At 48.7% G+C, this 17,828-nt stretch overlaps 1 protein-coding gene across 2 annotated transcripts in view; it reads right to left on the bottom strand.

Annotated features, from left to right (window-relative positions):
* Window positions 1-17,828, bottom strand: part of LOC122909476 (SREBF chaperone) — a 72,495-nt gene that overhangs the window by 16,935 nt on the left and 37,732 nt on the right. The window contains exons 2-3 of one of the 2 annotated variants that reach the window (XM_044253691.1): window positions 17,318-17,537; window positions 5,118-5,247 (exon numbers count right to left, since the gene is read on the bottom strand). In XM_044253691.1, the coding sequence (XP_044109626.1) occupies window positions 5,118-5,247; window positions 17,318-17,439 (252 nt within the window). In that variant the 5' untranslated portion in view covers window positions 17,440-17,537. Of the gene's footprint in view, window positions 1-5,117; window positions 5,248-17,317; window positions 17,538-17,828 lie in introns of those variants that run through there. The other variant, XM_044253692.1, reaches the window with a different exon arrangement.

The raw sequence follows: 17,828 nt of genomic DNA, 5'->3' as shown, positions 1-17,828 counted from the left end.
CCGGTTTTTTTTTTTTTTTTAAACACAGTCCTTCCTCTACGTTCAGACAGAGCAACCTAGAGCTCCAGGGAGTTTACCTTTATCCTGACACACCCAGGCGCTCTGCAGAACATGACAGAGGATACCCGTTACTCAGCAATTCTGAAAAACCAGAACTCCTGATCCTTGTCTTCCAGCTCTGGGCATGTGAGGGGGTGTGGTGGGTGGTGGGGGGATGGGGGGCAGGCTCAGGGGACCCATCTGGGTTCAATTTCTAGTGCCAGCCCCGGCAGTGTGCCTTGGACAATGGTGTCTGTACTCTCTAAGCCCCCAGGCTCTTACTAGGGAGAGAATCCCAGACCTCACGCTTCACTGTGAGGACCCAAGAAAACACCACATATAACCATCCGGCGAAGTGTCTAGCCAAAAACATGTGAGTTATATGAAGTTACATTACCATGGCTTAAAACTATTAAAATTAGATTTGGCTTCTCCTCCAGATGAATCCTTCCACTCCTTTCACACATCCACCCTTCTCCTAGGCATGGTCACCTCGTCTCTAAGTTTCTCCACGTTTAATACAACTGATCTTCCTACTGACACTTTCCTCAAGTCCTTGCCTCTGGGGGATTGGCTTCCCACTGCCCATACAATCAAAGTTAAAACTCCACCACCTCAGATCCAACTTGGCCCCACCCACCTAATCACCTACCGGGTCCAAGACAAATGCCTCACTTTACATTCCCGGTCGGCTACGTAAGCCACCCGGTTTCTCTGTTCAACAAGAAGCTTTTCTTCAGCAACTACTATGTTAAAATACCAGACTATACACGCTTAAATAGAACACAATTCCTACTGGGTGGAAACACAAGAGCAGAGAAGCAGGGCAAGAAAGCTGGGGGAGGCTTCCTGGAGAGAGCCGCACTGAGCTCAGGCTAAAGGGCTTGCAGGCCTGCTGTGCCCCAGAGGGCAATCCGAGCATATGAACTTTGGTCCTCCTCCAGGACTTTGGCCAGATCTGATCAAGTACAGTGACAGCCACAAATGTGTCAAATGCAAGTGATGAGCCAGGTACCGCACTTAGCCTTTGCGTGCCTTGTCTAATCTTCAGACAATGGATGATATAGATTCATCCCCATTTCATGAATGGGGAAACAAGGGCACAAAGCTGTGAAGAAACTTGCCCAAGGTCACACAAGTGTGGGGAATGGAAAGCTTCTACCATTTCTGCTTTGTTCTTCTCTTCCTCAGGTAAAAACATCCCTCTTTCCAGAAAGTGCCCCTCCCACACTGACAAGGCTGAGTTAGTGACTCCAAGATAGGATGGCCTGACTCAGAGTACCAAGACCAGGCAGAGTGGATCAGAGACCTCTCTGCAGGACCCACGAAGGCAAGACCACAGAGTATAGCTATGGCATCCCATTGTGGGGACACTAAAGCAAAAGGGTAGACAAAGCATACAGAAAGACTAGCAATTCAATAAAAAGAAATCCAAATGACTTCATTCAAAATGGGCACTTGCAAACAGCAAAAGAAGACATGCAAATACAACAAGCACTTGACATTAATCATCTGGGGAAGGCAAATGGAAACCGCAATGAGATTTCTCTCTGTATCCATTAAAAAGCCTTTTTTAAAAAAAGATTTTATTTATTTATTTGAGAGAGAGAGAATGAGAGCGTGAGCCTGAGCCAGCGAGCATGAGAAGGGGGAGGGTCAGAGGGAGGATACTTCCGCTGAGCCCGATGTGGGACTTGATCCCAGGACTCCAGGGTCATGACCTGAGCCCAAGGCAGACACTTAACCAACTGAGCCACCAAGCACCCTAGAAAACCTTTTTAAAAACTTGTAGCAAGGTATAAAAACTGAACATTGTTACTGTATGGAAATTTAAAAAGTAACTTAGGAGGCTGATGTATGTGAAAAGAATGATGCTTCACCCCTGCAGTCTTCCCCAAACCCACAACCCCAGTCTAATCTAGAGGAAAACCAGAAACCTCCCCCCCACACACACACACAAACGGGCGGCTCTACGAAACACCTGGCCGCCACTTGGAGCTGCCGAGCTCATCCAAGACCAGGAAGGTCTGCGAGGCGGCCAGGGAAGCGTCAAGTGCATGTACTGTGGTGCCCTAAATGGGATCCTGGGAAAGACAAAGGACTTCAGGTTAGAAACTAAGAAAATGTGGTTTCCTTAGTTTCCCTTAGTGACAGTTTCTCTGAATTTCCTTGCTTTTGATAACCTTGACAGTTTTTCGGAGTTGTGGTCAGGCACTGCATAAAACGTCCCTCAACTGGGACTCATGTGATGTTCTTCCCATAATTAGGTTGGGATTCTGGGTATCTGGGAAGAAGACCAGGGGCAGAAGGTCTCACCTGTCGCCCCTCAAGGGTATACACCATCAGCCTGATCTACCACTGCCGACACTGACCCTGACCGCCTTGCTGGGGAGGTATCTATCTGGTTCTCCACAGTAAAGTGCTTCTTTTCTCCCCGTCTCCATACGGTGTTCTCTGGAAGGAAGTTGCTATGCACAGTGCACGCTTAACGAAGGGGGTTAAATCCCACCGCCTTGAGGGCAGAGTATTTACATCAATTATTTCGTATTTTTGCCCAAATTTTCTATTTCCCCCATTTACTTATTTGATCATTTGAACTCAGATATTTATTTTATACTTTGGCCTATAATCCAACCCAATACTTTGCTTTATTGCAAAATAAATTTTATTTTCCAGCACTGACACCAGGCTCTTTGAGTCGGTTCCTGTGTCCCTTTGACATGTATCATATTTATTTTAGACAGACATCTTGGGGCACCTGGGTGGCTCAGTGGGTTAAATCTCTGCCTTCGGCTCAGGTCATGATCCCAGGGTCCTCGGATCAAGCCCCGCATTGGGCTCTCTGCTCAGCAGGGAGTCTGCTTCCTCCTCTCTCTCTGCCTGCCTCTCTGCCTACTTGTGATCTCTGTCTGTCAAATAAATAAATAAAATCTTTAAAAATAAAATAAAATAAACAGACATCTTTGTCTTATCTAACTGGCCTGGGACCTCCCCAGAAGCCGTGAGCTCTATGTGTCCCCTAGATCACACCCTGCCGGGCACACCGCAGACATGCAGTAAACATAAAGCCGGAAGCAACGGGGGAAGGAAGGATGTTCTTATTCCCCGGTGGGCAGCAGGTGCTTGTGCTGTGCTGCCTGGAGCCCGAGAACCCTGATTTTCCTTTGGAAATGGTCCGCCCTTGTTCTCAGCCTCATGATGGAGACCAATGCTGAAGCCAGTCAACAAAGTACCAGCCTTTGCCCCTGGATCTGGGATGGGGAGTGACACATAACCTCCCTTAGATCAGCCTGGCACCCTCTCATCCCACACCAACGTGGGGCTGGCGCTGCTGGCGGGCAGATCATGAGCGGAGCAGACAGAGTGGAGAGAGGGGCTCCTTCTGAGGCCCAAGCCATAGTGTCCTTGAGTTCTAGGACTCCCAAAATTCCCTTCTTGCTTACTCTGGTTTGGGCTGAGTTTTCTGTTCCTTGTAACTAAAGCAGTCCTTACTGCTCCCGCTTTGCTGGCCTGGATTTTGAGCATGGACTGTGCACAGAGGTAAGATAACTGAACACTGACCTGCACAGCCACCAGGTCACTGCACAGAGGCCTTCAAGGCAGGGGCGGGGGGTGCTCCAGTGAGGACGAGAGAGCAGACAATCCTCTGACTTCTGCGCCCGGCAGTTATCTGACAGCTGGTTACTACCATCATTCCGGACCAAAGAAGGGCACTATGGAAGTTCAAAGAGCTCACAAACACATCACCCCCTCCCCCAACAGCTGTATTATTAAATGCCTCCCCGGTATCATCAGGCCCACCAAACTCGTGGAGTCATGAAATATCCACCAACGAGATCACCCTGTTGTGACCAGGAGCCCTCGTTCCACTCTGTGGTACAACTGCTTCAAGAGGTTAATGAGGGTAAAGGGTCTGAACCAAGAAGGTCCCAGGCTGGGCCAATGGTCAAGCTGAGACACGAAGTCACAGAGCGAGCTCCTACCAACATCAGTCATGCTCCCTCCGACGTTAATGGACGGAGTCCTATCCCAGTAAGCTGGACAGCATGTACAGCTTAACACACACCCGGCTGACCACGGTCCCGGATGGCCACATTACCCGCAAAGGAAACAGAGGAACATACCATCACTCTCAGAGAAGGCGGCAGAGGAAGAGCTCTGCCCTCCGAGCTTTGCTTTTCCTCCTCAACAACACACTCAGCCCAGCACAAGTCCACGGGACCAAAGCACAATGTGTGAAGGATGGACAGTTTATCCACTACCTGGCAGGTTAAAAACTTTAGAGATGGGCTCTGGAGCGTGCCAGATTTCTGAGTAACGAGTCCAGTATCAGAGTGAGTGAGTTCCTCCGCCTCAGACCCTCAACTGGAGTGACTCTTACTTCCTCGTGGACATCAGAGCTCAGTCAACTGAAGACAGTACGGTCCAGAAGCAGCAGGGACCCGGAGTCAGGAGTCCTGGGGTTCTGATGGCAGTGCTGACCCCATGTAAACTGAGTAACAGAGGCCCTTCATCACTCCGGGCCCCATTTCCTTAACTGTAAAAGGGATTTAAAAAACCCAAAACACAAAACTCCACTCTCTCTACCTAACTGCACTGTGAGAAAATCGAACCTAACCGACCTAACCGATCTGAGAAATGAGGCACACACGGCATATGTTAGATGGTGCCAAGACTCTGCTGACAACATTCTCTAGGGTTGCTCCGTGGTTCTCATGACCGCCTGGGGCAAGGAGGAGATGGCCTGGCTGCTAGCGCCATCTCAGGCTGCTCGGCCCCAGGCATGGTGTGTGAGCTGCCCCGCTAGGACCCTGAACCCACCCGGCCACAGCGATGACAACCACACACCCGACCCTGGTGTTGTAGGACAGTCTCACTATTGTGTCATTTGCGGTTTCCTTTCAAACAAGGCTATTCACTAACTGTGACTAGGTGTTTGTGGTGCCTGTGTAGAGCCGGTCAAGTACACATATTCACCAGTCAGAAGATGGCCACCCTCACACACTCCCAGGACCCCTGCCTTGGCCGATCTCCACCCAACCCTTGGGGCTCTCCCCGGCCCCACGCTGAGCACCTACCCACTCTGGCCGCTCACTGGGCTCCCCTGGTTTGTGGTCAAGGGCCACAGGCGGGGGCGAGTAGTCCTTCACGGGAGTGGTGAACTCCACCGGCCCCGTCCCTGGCAGGGGCAGTTTCAGCAGTGGGCAGCTGGGACGAACAAGAAGGAGAGAAGGGTTAGGACATGGCGGGAGCACAGTCTGCGCCAGGACAAGTGACGCAGGAGCCACCGCAGGTACAGTGCACGTGTGCAAAATACTGCAATCATAAAACTTCAAGGCTAGAAACACACTCACAGAAGCCACCTTCTGAGATCAGAATTTTTTCAAGCTCATTTTTAGTCACAGAAAGCTTACAAGGAAGTCTAATTCGTAAAACAGGTTGAACATTTTTAGAGATATAACAAAGATGCTAAAAAAAAAATTGTCAAATTAGATGTAAGCAAGACAACAACAAGAAACTGGGGGAGGGGGGTGGAATCTATAAAAATCCCAAAGAGCCGGAGGCATACTGCTGGGCAATTGCTCCAATTTAAAGAGACCATGAAAACTGTGTAAAACACACTGAGGGCATGGTTCATAATCAGACCCACCATTCATAAGGGAAAACCCCGGCCTTGTATCAAAAAGCTGGCAAACCGATGTGCATTTTCTTTCACATCTTCTTAAGAATACTTCTGTTTTTAATTGAGAATTAACTTTTATAGAATACAATGCACTAAACTACGTAGTTCAATAAGTTTTGAAATATACATACACCTGTATAATCACTACCTAGATCAAGCTATAGGACATTTCCAGAACCTCAGAAGGCACCTTGCACCCGCGCCAAGTGAAGAGCATCCCCCAAACTACTATCGGGGGTGCCTGGGTGGCTCAGTGAACATCTCTTGGTCTCATCAGGTCTTGATCTCAGGGTCGTGAGTTCAAGCCCTGCACTGGGCTCCGCAGTGGGTGTGGAGCCTACTCAAAAAAAATAAAATAAATAAATTAGAACTTCTACCAACATAAATTAGTTCTGCCTTTTTAATGGCTTACAAATGAAATCACCTGTGCCACGTGTGTACTCCTCTCATGACTGGCTGCTTTCACTTAAACTTTATCTGCTAGATTCACCCACACCAGTGCACGCGGCGGATCACCCCTTCCCACAGATATGCGCCGTTCCCCTGAATTACACCTCAGTGCATTTTCCCATTCCATTGTCAAGGAACCTTTGGCTGGTTTCCAGTTTCAGTTATTAAGAATAAAGCTATTATGGTCATCTTTATATATGGTTTTTGGTGGCCGTAAGCACTCCTTTCTCTTGGGTGTGTTCCCAGAAGACAACTTCTGGGTGTTAAAGTGCACTTGTTCTACTTTGTAGATAATACTAATTTTCCAAAGTAGTAGCACAAATGTTATGTGCCCACCAGTGGTGTGACGGGAATTTTGGCTGCTCCAGAGCCCTGCCACCTCTAGATGCTGTCAGGCCAATTAACTGCAACCATGGCCAGGAGAAGGCCTGGGTCTCTGTGGTTTCAAAGTGCAACAATGTTGAAAAGTCTTTTGCATGCTTTTTGGCCATTTGGACACATTCTCTTTTCTTCAACTCTTTTGATTATCTTTTTCTCATTGATTCATAGCTCTTTATATACTCTGGCTATGAGTACGGAGTTCTCTTCACAGCTCCACATTTCCCTCCTTGTAGAACTTTCACAGCACCCCACCACACTTGGTGTATTGTGTTATTTTCGTTCCCATCTCAAGGTATTTCCTAATTTCCCTTCTGATTACTTGACTCATTGGTTGTTTTAGTATGTGCCATTTAACTTCCACTTATCTGTGGATCTTCCAGCTTTCCTTCTAATATTTTTAGATTCAGTCCACTGTGGAAAAGACACTCTATATGATTTCAGTCTTCTTTCATTTATTAAGACTTGCTTAAGGTGGCCTAACATACGGTCTATCAGGGAGAAAGTTCCATGAGCACTTGAGAAGAAGGTCAATCCTGCCGCTGCTGGGTGTTCTCTACATATCTGTTAGGTCTGGCTAGCAGACACTCTTGCTCAAGTTCCCCATTTCCTTATCATCTTGCCTGGTTTTTGTGTCCAGTACGGCAAGTGCAGGATTCAAATAACTGTAACTGTAGATTTCTCAATTTTGCATTTCAATTCTGTCCATTTTTGATTCATATGCTTTGGGGGCTCTTGTTGGAAAGGGTGTGTGTCTGTAACTGTCCTGCACTCTTGCTTATTAAGGCATTTATCAACATCCTTCTTTGTCTCATAACCTTTTTTTTTTTAAAGATTTTATTTATTTGTTTGACAGAGAGAGATCACAAGTAGGCAGAGAGGCAGGCAGAGAAAGAGGGGGAAGCAGGCTCCCTGCTGAGCAGAGAGTCTGATGCGAGGCTCGATCCCAGGACCCTGAGATCATGACCTGAACCGAAGGCAGCGGCTTAACCCACTGAGCCACCCAGGGGCCCCTGTCGCATAACCTTTTAAATAGAATCCGATAATCATACAGCCACTCTAGGTCTCTTTCTGTTACTATTTGGCATGGAATATATTTTTCCATCCTCTTACTTTCAATCTCTCTGTGTTATTACATCTGATGTGTAGTCTGTATCTGAAGTGTCCTGTAGACTGCATACAAACAGATTCTTTTTAAATCTAATCTGCCAATGTCTCTTTTAATAGAAGAGTTTAACCCACTCACATTTTATATGATTACTAATAAGGAAGGATTTATTTGTGCTACTTGTTTTTGCATGTCTTATTATGACTTTTGCTCCTCAATTCCTTCAATAGTTGTTTTTTTGTGTTTGTTTGTCTGGTTTTTGGTATCTGGCTGATTTTTGGTAGTGTGCCACTTTGATTCCCTTCTTTCCTTTTCTGCATTTTTCAAGTTATCATTTGGGTACTATGGGGAATACAGTTATTATTAACAATTTACAACAACCTAGATTAAATACTGCTGTTACAGAGGGGTTCTACAGATGTGAGCAAGCAGGAGAAGGGGTCAGCGACCTTGAAAATAAGACAACTGAAACCATCCAGCCTGAAGAGCTTAGTTTCAATAGTACCTAAACACTGTTTCTACAGCTGTCTCTTCCCTTTTATAGTATTATCGCCACAGACTCCAATCTGTATATTGTAGGCCCATCACCAAAGACTTCAAAATAATTGTTCAATGCACTTGCCTTTTAAAGCCCTAAAGACAAAGAAAGATGTTAAAAACCAAACCAAAAGTTACAATCTGGTTACCTTTACTAGTGCTATTTTTTTTTTAAAGACTTTTTTGAATTTATTTATTTGACACAGAGAGAGAGATCACAAGTAGGCAGAGAGGCAGGCAGAGAGGGAGGAGGAAACAGGCTCCCTGTTGAGCAGAGAGCCTGATGCAGGGCTCGATCCCAGGACCCTAGGATCATGACCTGAGCCGAAGGCAGAGGCTTAACCCACTGAACCACTCAGGTGCCCCTACTAGTGTTATTTTTAATTTAAAATTACTGTCTAGTATCCCATCATTTCACCCTGAAGGGCTTTACTTAGTGTTTCTTGTACAGCAGGCCCAGTAGTAGCTAATCCCCTCAGTTTTTGTTTATCTGGATATATCTCAATTTCTCCATTACCAAACAATCGTATGGTATAATATATGATTCTTTCTTGAGTTTTTTTTCATTCAAAAACTTTAAATGTTATCCCATTGCCTTCTGACCTCTGGGAGGAGAAATCAGCTGTCTATCGTATGGACACTCCCCTGAACACGAACAGTTGTTCCTCTCTTGCTGCTTTCAAAAGCCAAGGTTCAACTGTTTGGAGGTAGGTGTCAAGGGCTGTCTCCAAACTTAGCTAAGGTTCTGCTCTGGAAAGCTCTGCACGGCACACGGGCGGAGCCCTGGACTCTGCCTGTGGAGGGAAGTCTGGGGGCCCAGAGCTAAGATGGATGGAGCGTGAGCTTCACGCCAGAATGAAAGCCGGCAGTACTCAGTACTCTCCACGTCTACGTTCACGTCCCACACCACAGCTGCTTGAAACACACTGACTAGACTAGATGCAGCCTTTTTCTCAAACCGTAAATTACTAAAAACAACTGTGAATTCCAGGAGTCTAAACACTACAGCAGGAAGAGAAAGAAGGGAAGGACACTCCAGAGCCTCCAACTTTCTTAGGACAAAGTCTCTTGGGAGAAAGGTCCACAGACCTTGAAATTCTTCAAGAGGCTCCCAGTGATTCTCCTGTGCCCTGGAGCCACACAATTGCTCTCTTGCTTCTGAGGCTCCATCCCTGCTGGAACGCGCTTGCCCATTCTTCTACATAACTCATCTGTGAGCCCGCAGTTGTGGTACCACTTGCCCCAGGAAGTCTTTCCCCTTCCCCCAATATCTGGGTTCCCTTCGGTAGCTCCTCCTGTGAGCTACCAAAGTGCCCCATACTCACCCCAACGTGGTTCTTATCACTGACAGTGGACCAGTTTCTGTCCCTGTACTAGCGGTAGTTTCTTTCACTGAGCACCTATGTGCCAGATATGGATCCCAGTGCCTCCCACCGATGTGCTCATGTAAGCCTCACCACAACCCAATGAGACACGCAGAAGCTACATCACCACTAGAAAGCAACAAAACCCGTATGTCAACACCGACTGTGTGGCACCAGAGTCTGTGTTCTTAAGGTCACACTCAAATACCTTGTACTGCATTTTTTTTGCTAAAAAAATTTAATCAACCATATATCCCTTTTAACGTAAGCAAAGAAAAACGCCAAATTCTACAAAACTGCAAAATGCAAGGGAATAATCACCATCCATGGCTGCCAAATTTTAGCCAAAAGGAAAGCTTTGAAGGAAAGTGTCAGGCAATTTTCAAAAGTAAAAACACTCACTTTTCCAAGGTTAGAAAACAGACTAGAGACATTTAAAGAAACTGTCTGGGGATTTCTACCACTACCCCCATGTTACTTCTGCAAAACTCGTTTCTGAGACCAGATTATATCTTGGCTTACCCTGATCTCACAGGGGCAAAGGAAATGAACCATGTCTCCAAAACCTCCCCTTCCTTTCCTGCCTCAGCTCCACCCATCCAGCTGCTCAGGCCAAGCACTTTGATCTTGACTCCTCTTTTTCTCATACTTCACATCTGGTCCTCAGACAATCCTGAAGGCTCCACCTTCAAAATATATCTAGGCAAGGCCACATCCAGGCCTTCCACTTGGACTAAGCAACCATTAGCTCTCACCTGGGGCAATGCACTAGCCTAGCTAGACTCTGCTTCTACCCCTGAAATCACTCATCTCTTAGTCAGGTATGGACCTGAAGTCCCCAGTCTCCCCCACCCGTAACTCTGTTACCACACCTGTGCGCCTGTTCCCCGTATGAGACCACCCGACACATCTCCCACAGGCTACTGATGCCCTTCCCTTATCCCCCGTTATTTCTGAACGTGCTGGCTCAATTCCCAATTTCCAGCTGCTAGCATGTGCATCTCTGTCCCCGACACTCTTCCACTGCTGTTGGAGGTCTCTCTGCCTAAGTGGTGGGAACTGATGCTAGTGGGAGGCAGCCCTCAACCAGCTGATGTTGTTGTTGTACAGACTGGGGGTTCACAAACTACAGCCAATGGCCCATTTTTGTGTGGCCCATGACCTAAGAATGGTTTTTCCACATTTAAGAGGTTCTTTTAAATAAACAAACAAACAAGGGGCACCTGGTGGCTCAGTCAAACATCTGCCCGGCTCAGGTCATGATCTCGGGGTCACTGAGCACCAAGTCATCAGCCTCCCTGCTCAGTGGGGAGTTGGCTTCTCCCTCTCCCTCTGCCCCTTCCCCCCCTCATGCTCACTCTCTGTCTCAAATAAGCTCTTAAAAAAATTAAAACAACAACAGCAACAAAGTGACCAAGGTGGTGTGTGGCTTTCCTCTCTGGCCCTTTAGGGAAAGAGTCCGCTGACCCCAACCCCCCCACACCCAGGTAGGAGCTCCGAGGCAGCCGTCCTACCCCGTTTCTGCACATCCCCCAGTGAGGTGACACAGCTGCCCGTGGGGCTCACTCCCGGATGCTGCTCCCTGCTTCCTAGCTCACTGCTCACTGGCGCCCGAGCTCATGTCATCTCACACACAAGCTACATGGACTCAGTCCTTGCGTCAGGAGAACCCAAAACAAAATGCCCTCCAGCCCCCCAAATGCCAGCCAAACTCCTGCCTATCCTTCAAGGCCACACTGCCTCCCCACTCCTCTGTCCCCAAGCAGATCAGTCCCTCTCCTCTATACTCTGCCGCAGCCTGCAACCACTGAGCCCGGAGACCTCCTACTCATCTACAAGATTAATACAGGAAACAACAGGAGGGGACATGCCATTTTAATTCCTGCATCCCAAATACTAGCCACATGGAAGACATTCAGGAAATGTTCAGGATGAGGTATCTTCCAGACGGCCCACACAAGGCTGACTTTGTGAGTGCACATTTTGTTGCACAGAACTCCGTGCTCATAAGGTCCGAGTGCTTGGCGTTTAATGCTCTGCTATAGCAGTATGGAAATTCTTAATAAATTTAAACTTGTGTTCTGAAGTCCACCACAACAGAGTGTGTGCTGAGGGTATGGCATGTAGGTTCACCTGTGGTCCCTCCTCCCTGGAACATGTTCTTGACCACTAGCTCCTCTGCCCCCACATCCCAGGACCTGGCCTTGCCCTCCCTTATCCATGTATCCTGTTTGTTGCCCCTCCAGCAGGGGCCTGAATGTAAGAACAAAGGGAGGGGGTCAGGGTCAGATGTGCACACACCCTGTTGTGTCCCAGGGCAGGGTGAGGCGACGGCCATCCCACAGCACAGACTGGCAGCACCACAGCCCATCTGGTGGGCCTTTGGGCAGGGATATTTCACCCACTCCCATGCAAGAACAGTTAGGACCCTGAATGGTCCCTTCCCCTGCTTCTTGACCCAAAGCAGCCCTGCAATGTCCTGTTGCTCTAGTCCCACAATTACGGGGATGCTACTGGCTTGTCTCATTCCCTCTCACTCCCAGTCATCTGGGACTGGGGTTCAGGAGATGCTGAAGACAGATGGAAACAGCAACCACAGAAATGACGCTCAGAGACATTGCCTGAGGCACCTGTCTGGAGACATCAAGGTGAGAGATGTTTCTGCTTTTCCCTTCTCAGGGGAGAACCACAGTGCAGGCCGAGGGGTGGGGTAGTGAAAGACTAGAAGCAGTATTTCTGAGCTCTCCTGCTCTCTTGTGTCTGAGGAACTTTCGGGTGGTGAAGGAGTCTTTGATCTCCCACAGGCATCCCAGAGCCTTTCCGGAGCTTGTCCATGAGGCCGGGAGTAACTCTCGCTGGGCGAGGCCTGGGCTCTGGCATGCTGGACAGGCCAGCGTCCAGCAGCAGCTGCAGCAGCCGGTCCCTTGGGCTCTCAGGTGTTGGCTTCAGGGCACAGCTCAGTGGGGCTTTGCGACTCGTCCTCAGCTATCCAGCCTGGCTCTCCAGAACACAGTCACAGACAGGCCTTCACCTACTTAGATGCCTAGAGATCTAAATGAGAATAAAATGTGCCTAGAGTGGCCACACAGGCAGAGAAAAAAAGAGCCTTTAATGCAAGCCCCTGTGTGCACACCCCACCAAGAGCACGGTGATCTGCGGAAACTCAAAACATGGGCAGAGCAGGAGAGAGGCTGCCACGCAGAACCACCAGAGCTGAGACACGCAGCCTCAGCCCCAAGGTACTGTGTCCTTCCAGAGAAAAAGGAAGAGGAAAGGAGCCAAGCCTGCTCTGGCATTCCCGCACAGGCCGCACAAGGACCACCCTTCGTGGGGTTCAGAATGGCCTCACCGTGCTCTGACCTGCTCTCCAAGTTCAAGTCACCCTCTCTAGCCAGGAGCAGCAGGCTGCAGAATCAACAGAATCAAGGGACCCAATGCCCCTCATGCTAACCTCTGACCTGCAGCCAGGAAGGCCGGTAGGTAGCCTGTACCCAAGCGCTCTTTCTTCATCCCGCGGTGCACCTGCCACACCCCCGCCGGGAAGCCAGAGCACCCTCCGCCTTGCTGGGCTGCTGCTGGGCCGCACCTCGGGTGGCCTAACCTCCAGGAAACGTGAGGACACCTCTTGCCACAGTGCCTCCGTGCTGCAGGTTTCATCAGATTTTCCCAGAGGAAAGAGCATTCACTGCTCCTGGGGTGATCCGGTGCTGAAGAACAGGGTCTACAGCTCACGTGACCTTTAAGATCTGAACAAGGGTCTCAAGAGCAGGAGTCCTTTGAGTTCAAGCTGCACCAGTGCCCCATGCCAGGGACAATAAAAGAAAAGCCACTAAACAGAATGCAGGTATCTAACAAAACTACTAGAAGCTGTCTATGACCCACGCTTTGCTTTCTGCAGGCAACCTGAGACTGAACAGGAGGGGGGACCCTGCCCTGGACAAAGAAGCTTCACAGCTTAGAAGTGGACAGGGAGGCTTGTGCCCTAGGGCCACAGTATCTGGTCTCTTAGACAAAAAGGTCCAGAATCTGTGGATCTGTTGAAACACATTTTGTCATTTTAGGAGGCTAACAGACTTCATTTAGCTTTGCAAAATGTTTCCTAAGCCAATCAGATTTTAAGAAAAGCCATTAAAAGGCTCCTTCAAGATGACATGACAAAGCTGCTGCTTTGGGAAAGTACACGGCACTGAGAATGGGACAGTATCTAAGGCTGGTTTTCCTCTTCAAATTAAAACCTCGTGACTGCAAAGACATGAGGAACCTGTAGCGCCGTGAGAAGGTGGGACCAGAGGAGGCAGCAGGTGTTCAGAGGGGCTCTCAGGGGACCACCCTTCCTGCCCAGCTGCTGAGTGAGCTGACTGATGGCCACAACCATGAACAGGAAAAGAGGGGAGGAAGACGCCACTCATTCTTCCTACAGGGTTTGGCTCAAGGGTTTTCCCCCAGAGAAGCCTCCCTGACACCACCATCTCCCTTTGCACCAAGGCCAGGTCACATCTGCTGAGCATGACATCTAATGGCACTGCGGCTACCTGTCTTGGGTCCAGATCGCGCTTCTGAGATGATATGTGCGTCACTAGGCTGGCACAGTGCTTGGCATATGTTATAGCCATCTTTTTTTTTTTTTTTTTTTAAAGATTTTATTTATTTATTTATTTGACAGAGAGAGATCACAAGTAGGCAGAGAGGCAGGCAGAGAGAGAGAGAGAGGAGGATGCAGGCTCCCTGCTGAGCAGAGAGCCTGATGCGGGACTCGATCCCAGGACCCTGAGATCATGACCTGAGCCGAAGGCAGCGGCCCAACCCACTGAGCCACCCAGGCGCCCCAACCATCTTTTTTTTTTTTTTAAGATTTTATTTATTTCTTAGAGAGAGACAGTCAGTAAGAGAGCAGGAGAGAGGAGAGGGTCAGAGGGAGAAGCAGACTCCCCGCGGAGCTGGAAGCCCGACATGGGACTCGATCCCGGTCCTCCGGGATCATGACCTGAGCCGAAGGCAGGTGCTGAACCAAATAAGCCACCCAGGGCCCCCTGTTATGGCCATCTTTACTGAAGTGTTATAAAACCCACTTGGAGCTCAATTTCTGTTACACAGGGCTAATGTGTCAAAACCCCTCTCCGGTCTTGTCTAGGCAGGTTCTGCCTACAGATCCTGCTCCTGGCCCAAGGCAACTGAGGCCTTGTCTCCTGGGCTTCCTGTTCAGGGAGCAAACTCCTTGCAACAAAAGCTATCAGCACTAAGCGGTGTTCTTCAAAAAGTTCCTATCACCTTGGTGAGGTGGAGGAAGTACAGGGCTTTCCACAAGGACATGCCAGCTGTAATACCACTTATCAGCTCTCCACACCAGTGTCATCATCTTGAAAAAAACTAGGACACAACCACCCCCGCTAAGGATGTCAGGCATCAAATGGAACAGCACCTGTGAAAGGGAAAGTACCGAAGGACCTACGAGCCAGAAGGCAAGGAAGATCAGTCAAGATCAGTCTTCCTTGCCTTCCCATCAGCCCAGTCCTACCCCTAGCCTCACCCACCCCTTTCCCAGGACTGACGTTCAGCCAGGAGCACCTGCAGGATAGAAGGCAGGCTTGGCAGCATCTGGGCTGTGTTGGTTGTTAAATACCATATCATCACATCTGCCTCTTCCCCAACCTTCCAGCCCATTCTAATTCACCCAGAGTCAAGAAGGGGTCCTCCAAACTTGAGACTGTAGCCATCTTCTAAGGTTTTCATAACAGAAAACCTCATGTCATAAAACCAAGAACTGTCTGTTCTGAAACACTAGTGTAAGAGCAAATTACTCATTCAGAGGTAAGGCCCGACTGCACCCAAGCAGCCAGTCCTCCGGGATCATGTATCCTACAATCCTGGTCCAGGACGCTGCCTGGTCTCACCTGGTGACACCCAATTCCCAAAGACGAACGGCAAACAGAAAACATCCTTCCCTTTTCCTGTAGCTAGAGTTATCTCTGAGGACAGGGAATCACAACTACCCCTCTTTGACTCAAACTGACCACACAGCATACAAGTTGAATTCAATGTACTCGTTCACCAAGTATTTCCTACCACCTTCCCCCGTATGGAAGCCACTGAAGACCCAAGGATTTAGTGCATGGGAAGCCCAGTCCCACCAGCCCCAACAGAAGGCCATACCGGGGATAATAACCATGAGTGTCCCCACGAGCTGCTCCAGAAATCGGAATAAAAGAGAAACACTTTTAGCGGAGACGTGGCAGAGCCACAGACAGATTTTCAAAAAAGACAGTCCAGTGGTTCTCAGCATGTGGTCCCAAGCCTGGGAACTTGTCAGAGATAAAAATTCCTAGACCCAGCCCAGACCTGATGAATGAGAAACTCTGGGTGACGCCCAGCAGTCTGTGTTGCGCATGCCTCCAGGTGATTCTGTTGCTAGCTCAGGTTTGAGAACCACGCAGGCCAAGCCTAGAAAAGTATGATTTTGAAGGACAGAGATGACTTTTAAAAAGTACGATCTTGAGAGACTTTTAAAAAGATAATTAACTTAGACGGAAAAAAACCACACACACAAGATCTGGGTTCTGCTAATATATGTCCTACAAGAGGTAGCTGTATCTTATCTTTCACAACACAATTTAACAAAAGTTAAGCATCAGTACAAAACCACTGAGCCAGAAAAGAAGGGAGTCAGGGTAACAGAGTACCTCGGGGGCAGGCACGAGAATCCCTAGGTCCAGTATCCCTGCTTATTAACTGTGTAGACCAGGCCAGGCCCCAACCCCCCACCCTCCTTTGGTTAAATGGAAATATAACTGGACTGCTTTCCAAGGTTATTATGAGGATTGATGAGATTAATTATATGCCTGAAGCACCCGGCAGGAAATTCTCAATGAAAGACACTCATCTTCCTCAGTCCTAATTAGAGAAGAACGTGGGATCATTAGCAACGGAGAGCGAGCTCAGTCCCGAACCATCCTCCTTCCAGCACAGCACTGAACGCATCCAACAAACGTCAGATGTACAAACAGTGTGGAAATCCTTCCAGAAGCAAGGATAACACACTGGGCTCTTTTCATGGCTGTCAGTGTTTTAGAGCCAAAAAAGGCTCTCAGATACCCTTTTACACCAAACCCATCCTTTTCATGTCATCATTAGCTGTAGCCTTCGGCTTCTGTGAGGCTCTGTAACAGAAAGACAGACGTGAACCGAAGGTGGCTACAGCAGGCGTGACAGTCCTCGGGGAGCACAGCAGGCCCTGAGAATCAGTAAGAGGTCAGAAACAGGCTCCTTGTAAACACCAGAAAATGACTGGAGAGCAGAGAACCAAGTCTCTGTGTGAGCCTGCACGAGAGTGTCCAAGGACTGTTAAGACGGGATCGGGCGCGTTCAGGGTGGTATGGCCGTAGACCAAGGACTGTTCAAATGGATTTTGTTTTAAAACATTCGAATGCTCCTGCTCTTGACCAGGTACCAAAATGAAAGTGTCGCTGTGGAGAAGGAATATTACAAGATCATGCCTTTCTTCCAGTTTCTTAGAAATAGAAATAGACTACTAATGACATGAACAAATCTGGCGAATGCCTAAGCCGGGGCCAGCCTGAACCGTTTTCAGTCTAGCGGCTAAACACCTCAGGACTCAAACTCTCCACCCACCAGCTCTGATGAGCGTCCAGTTTCATTGTGTAAAAAGTACACACAGTCCAAGGGCTGCAGAGCAATCAGGATTAGGAAACCTGCTGTCCCAACACAGTGGCTTACCCTATCCAGCACAACTCAGAAACATACCAGCAGGCTACGATGCAGAGCCCTGTGAAGAGGATGATAGGGATGGGGTAGGATGCGCAGAGCAGCCCATGGTTGTAGAAGGCCTGAGATATCTTCTCACGCAGCCTTTCAGTCAGGGTCATCCTCAGCTGAAGTCACCTTGCTGCCATCCCGGAAAGTGACCATGGATCAGCCTGGTGTGCGCTGGACAGCACGGACAATGGACACCATCGGCTGGTACCTGGCAAGAAGGGAGACAAGTCAGCCAGTCCTGGTTTGGCACATGGCGTGGCTGGAGACGTGTTTGAGGACGCCTACATGCAAGGTCTGGAGACATCAGTCCCAACACACACACACACACACACACACCCTCTGGTCAGCTCTAACTGTGGGCAGTTTCTCAGTCAGTGTAACCTAAGAGCCAAAAACTGCCCCTCTGACTCTGATGATGAACTCTCAACCCTCTCCCAAACAGGCATTTCTAAAAGACCACTCCCTCAAGAGGGCACTGTTCCCACAGGTGACACAGGAA

The sequence above is a fragment of the Neovison vison genome, chromosome 6, assembly GCF_020171115.1.
Source record: "Neovison vison isolate M4711 chromosome 6, ASM_NN_V1, whole genome shotgun sequence".
Classification (NCBI taxonomy): Eukaryota; Metazoa; Chordata; class Mammalia; order Carnivora; family Mustelidae; genus Neogale; species Neogale vison.
Note: the sequence above shows the minus strand (reverse complement) of the source record. Positions and strands in the feature narration are given on the sequence as shown.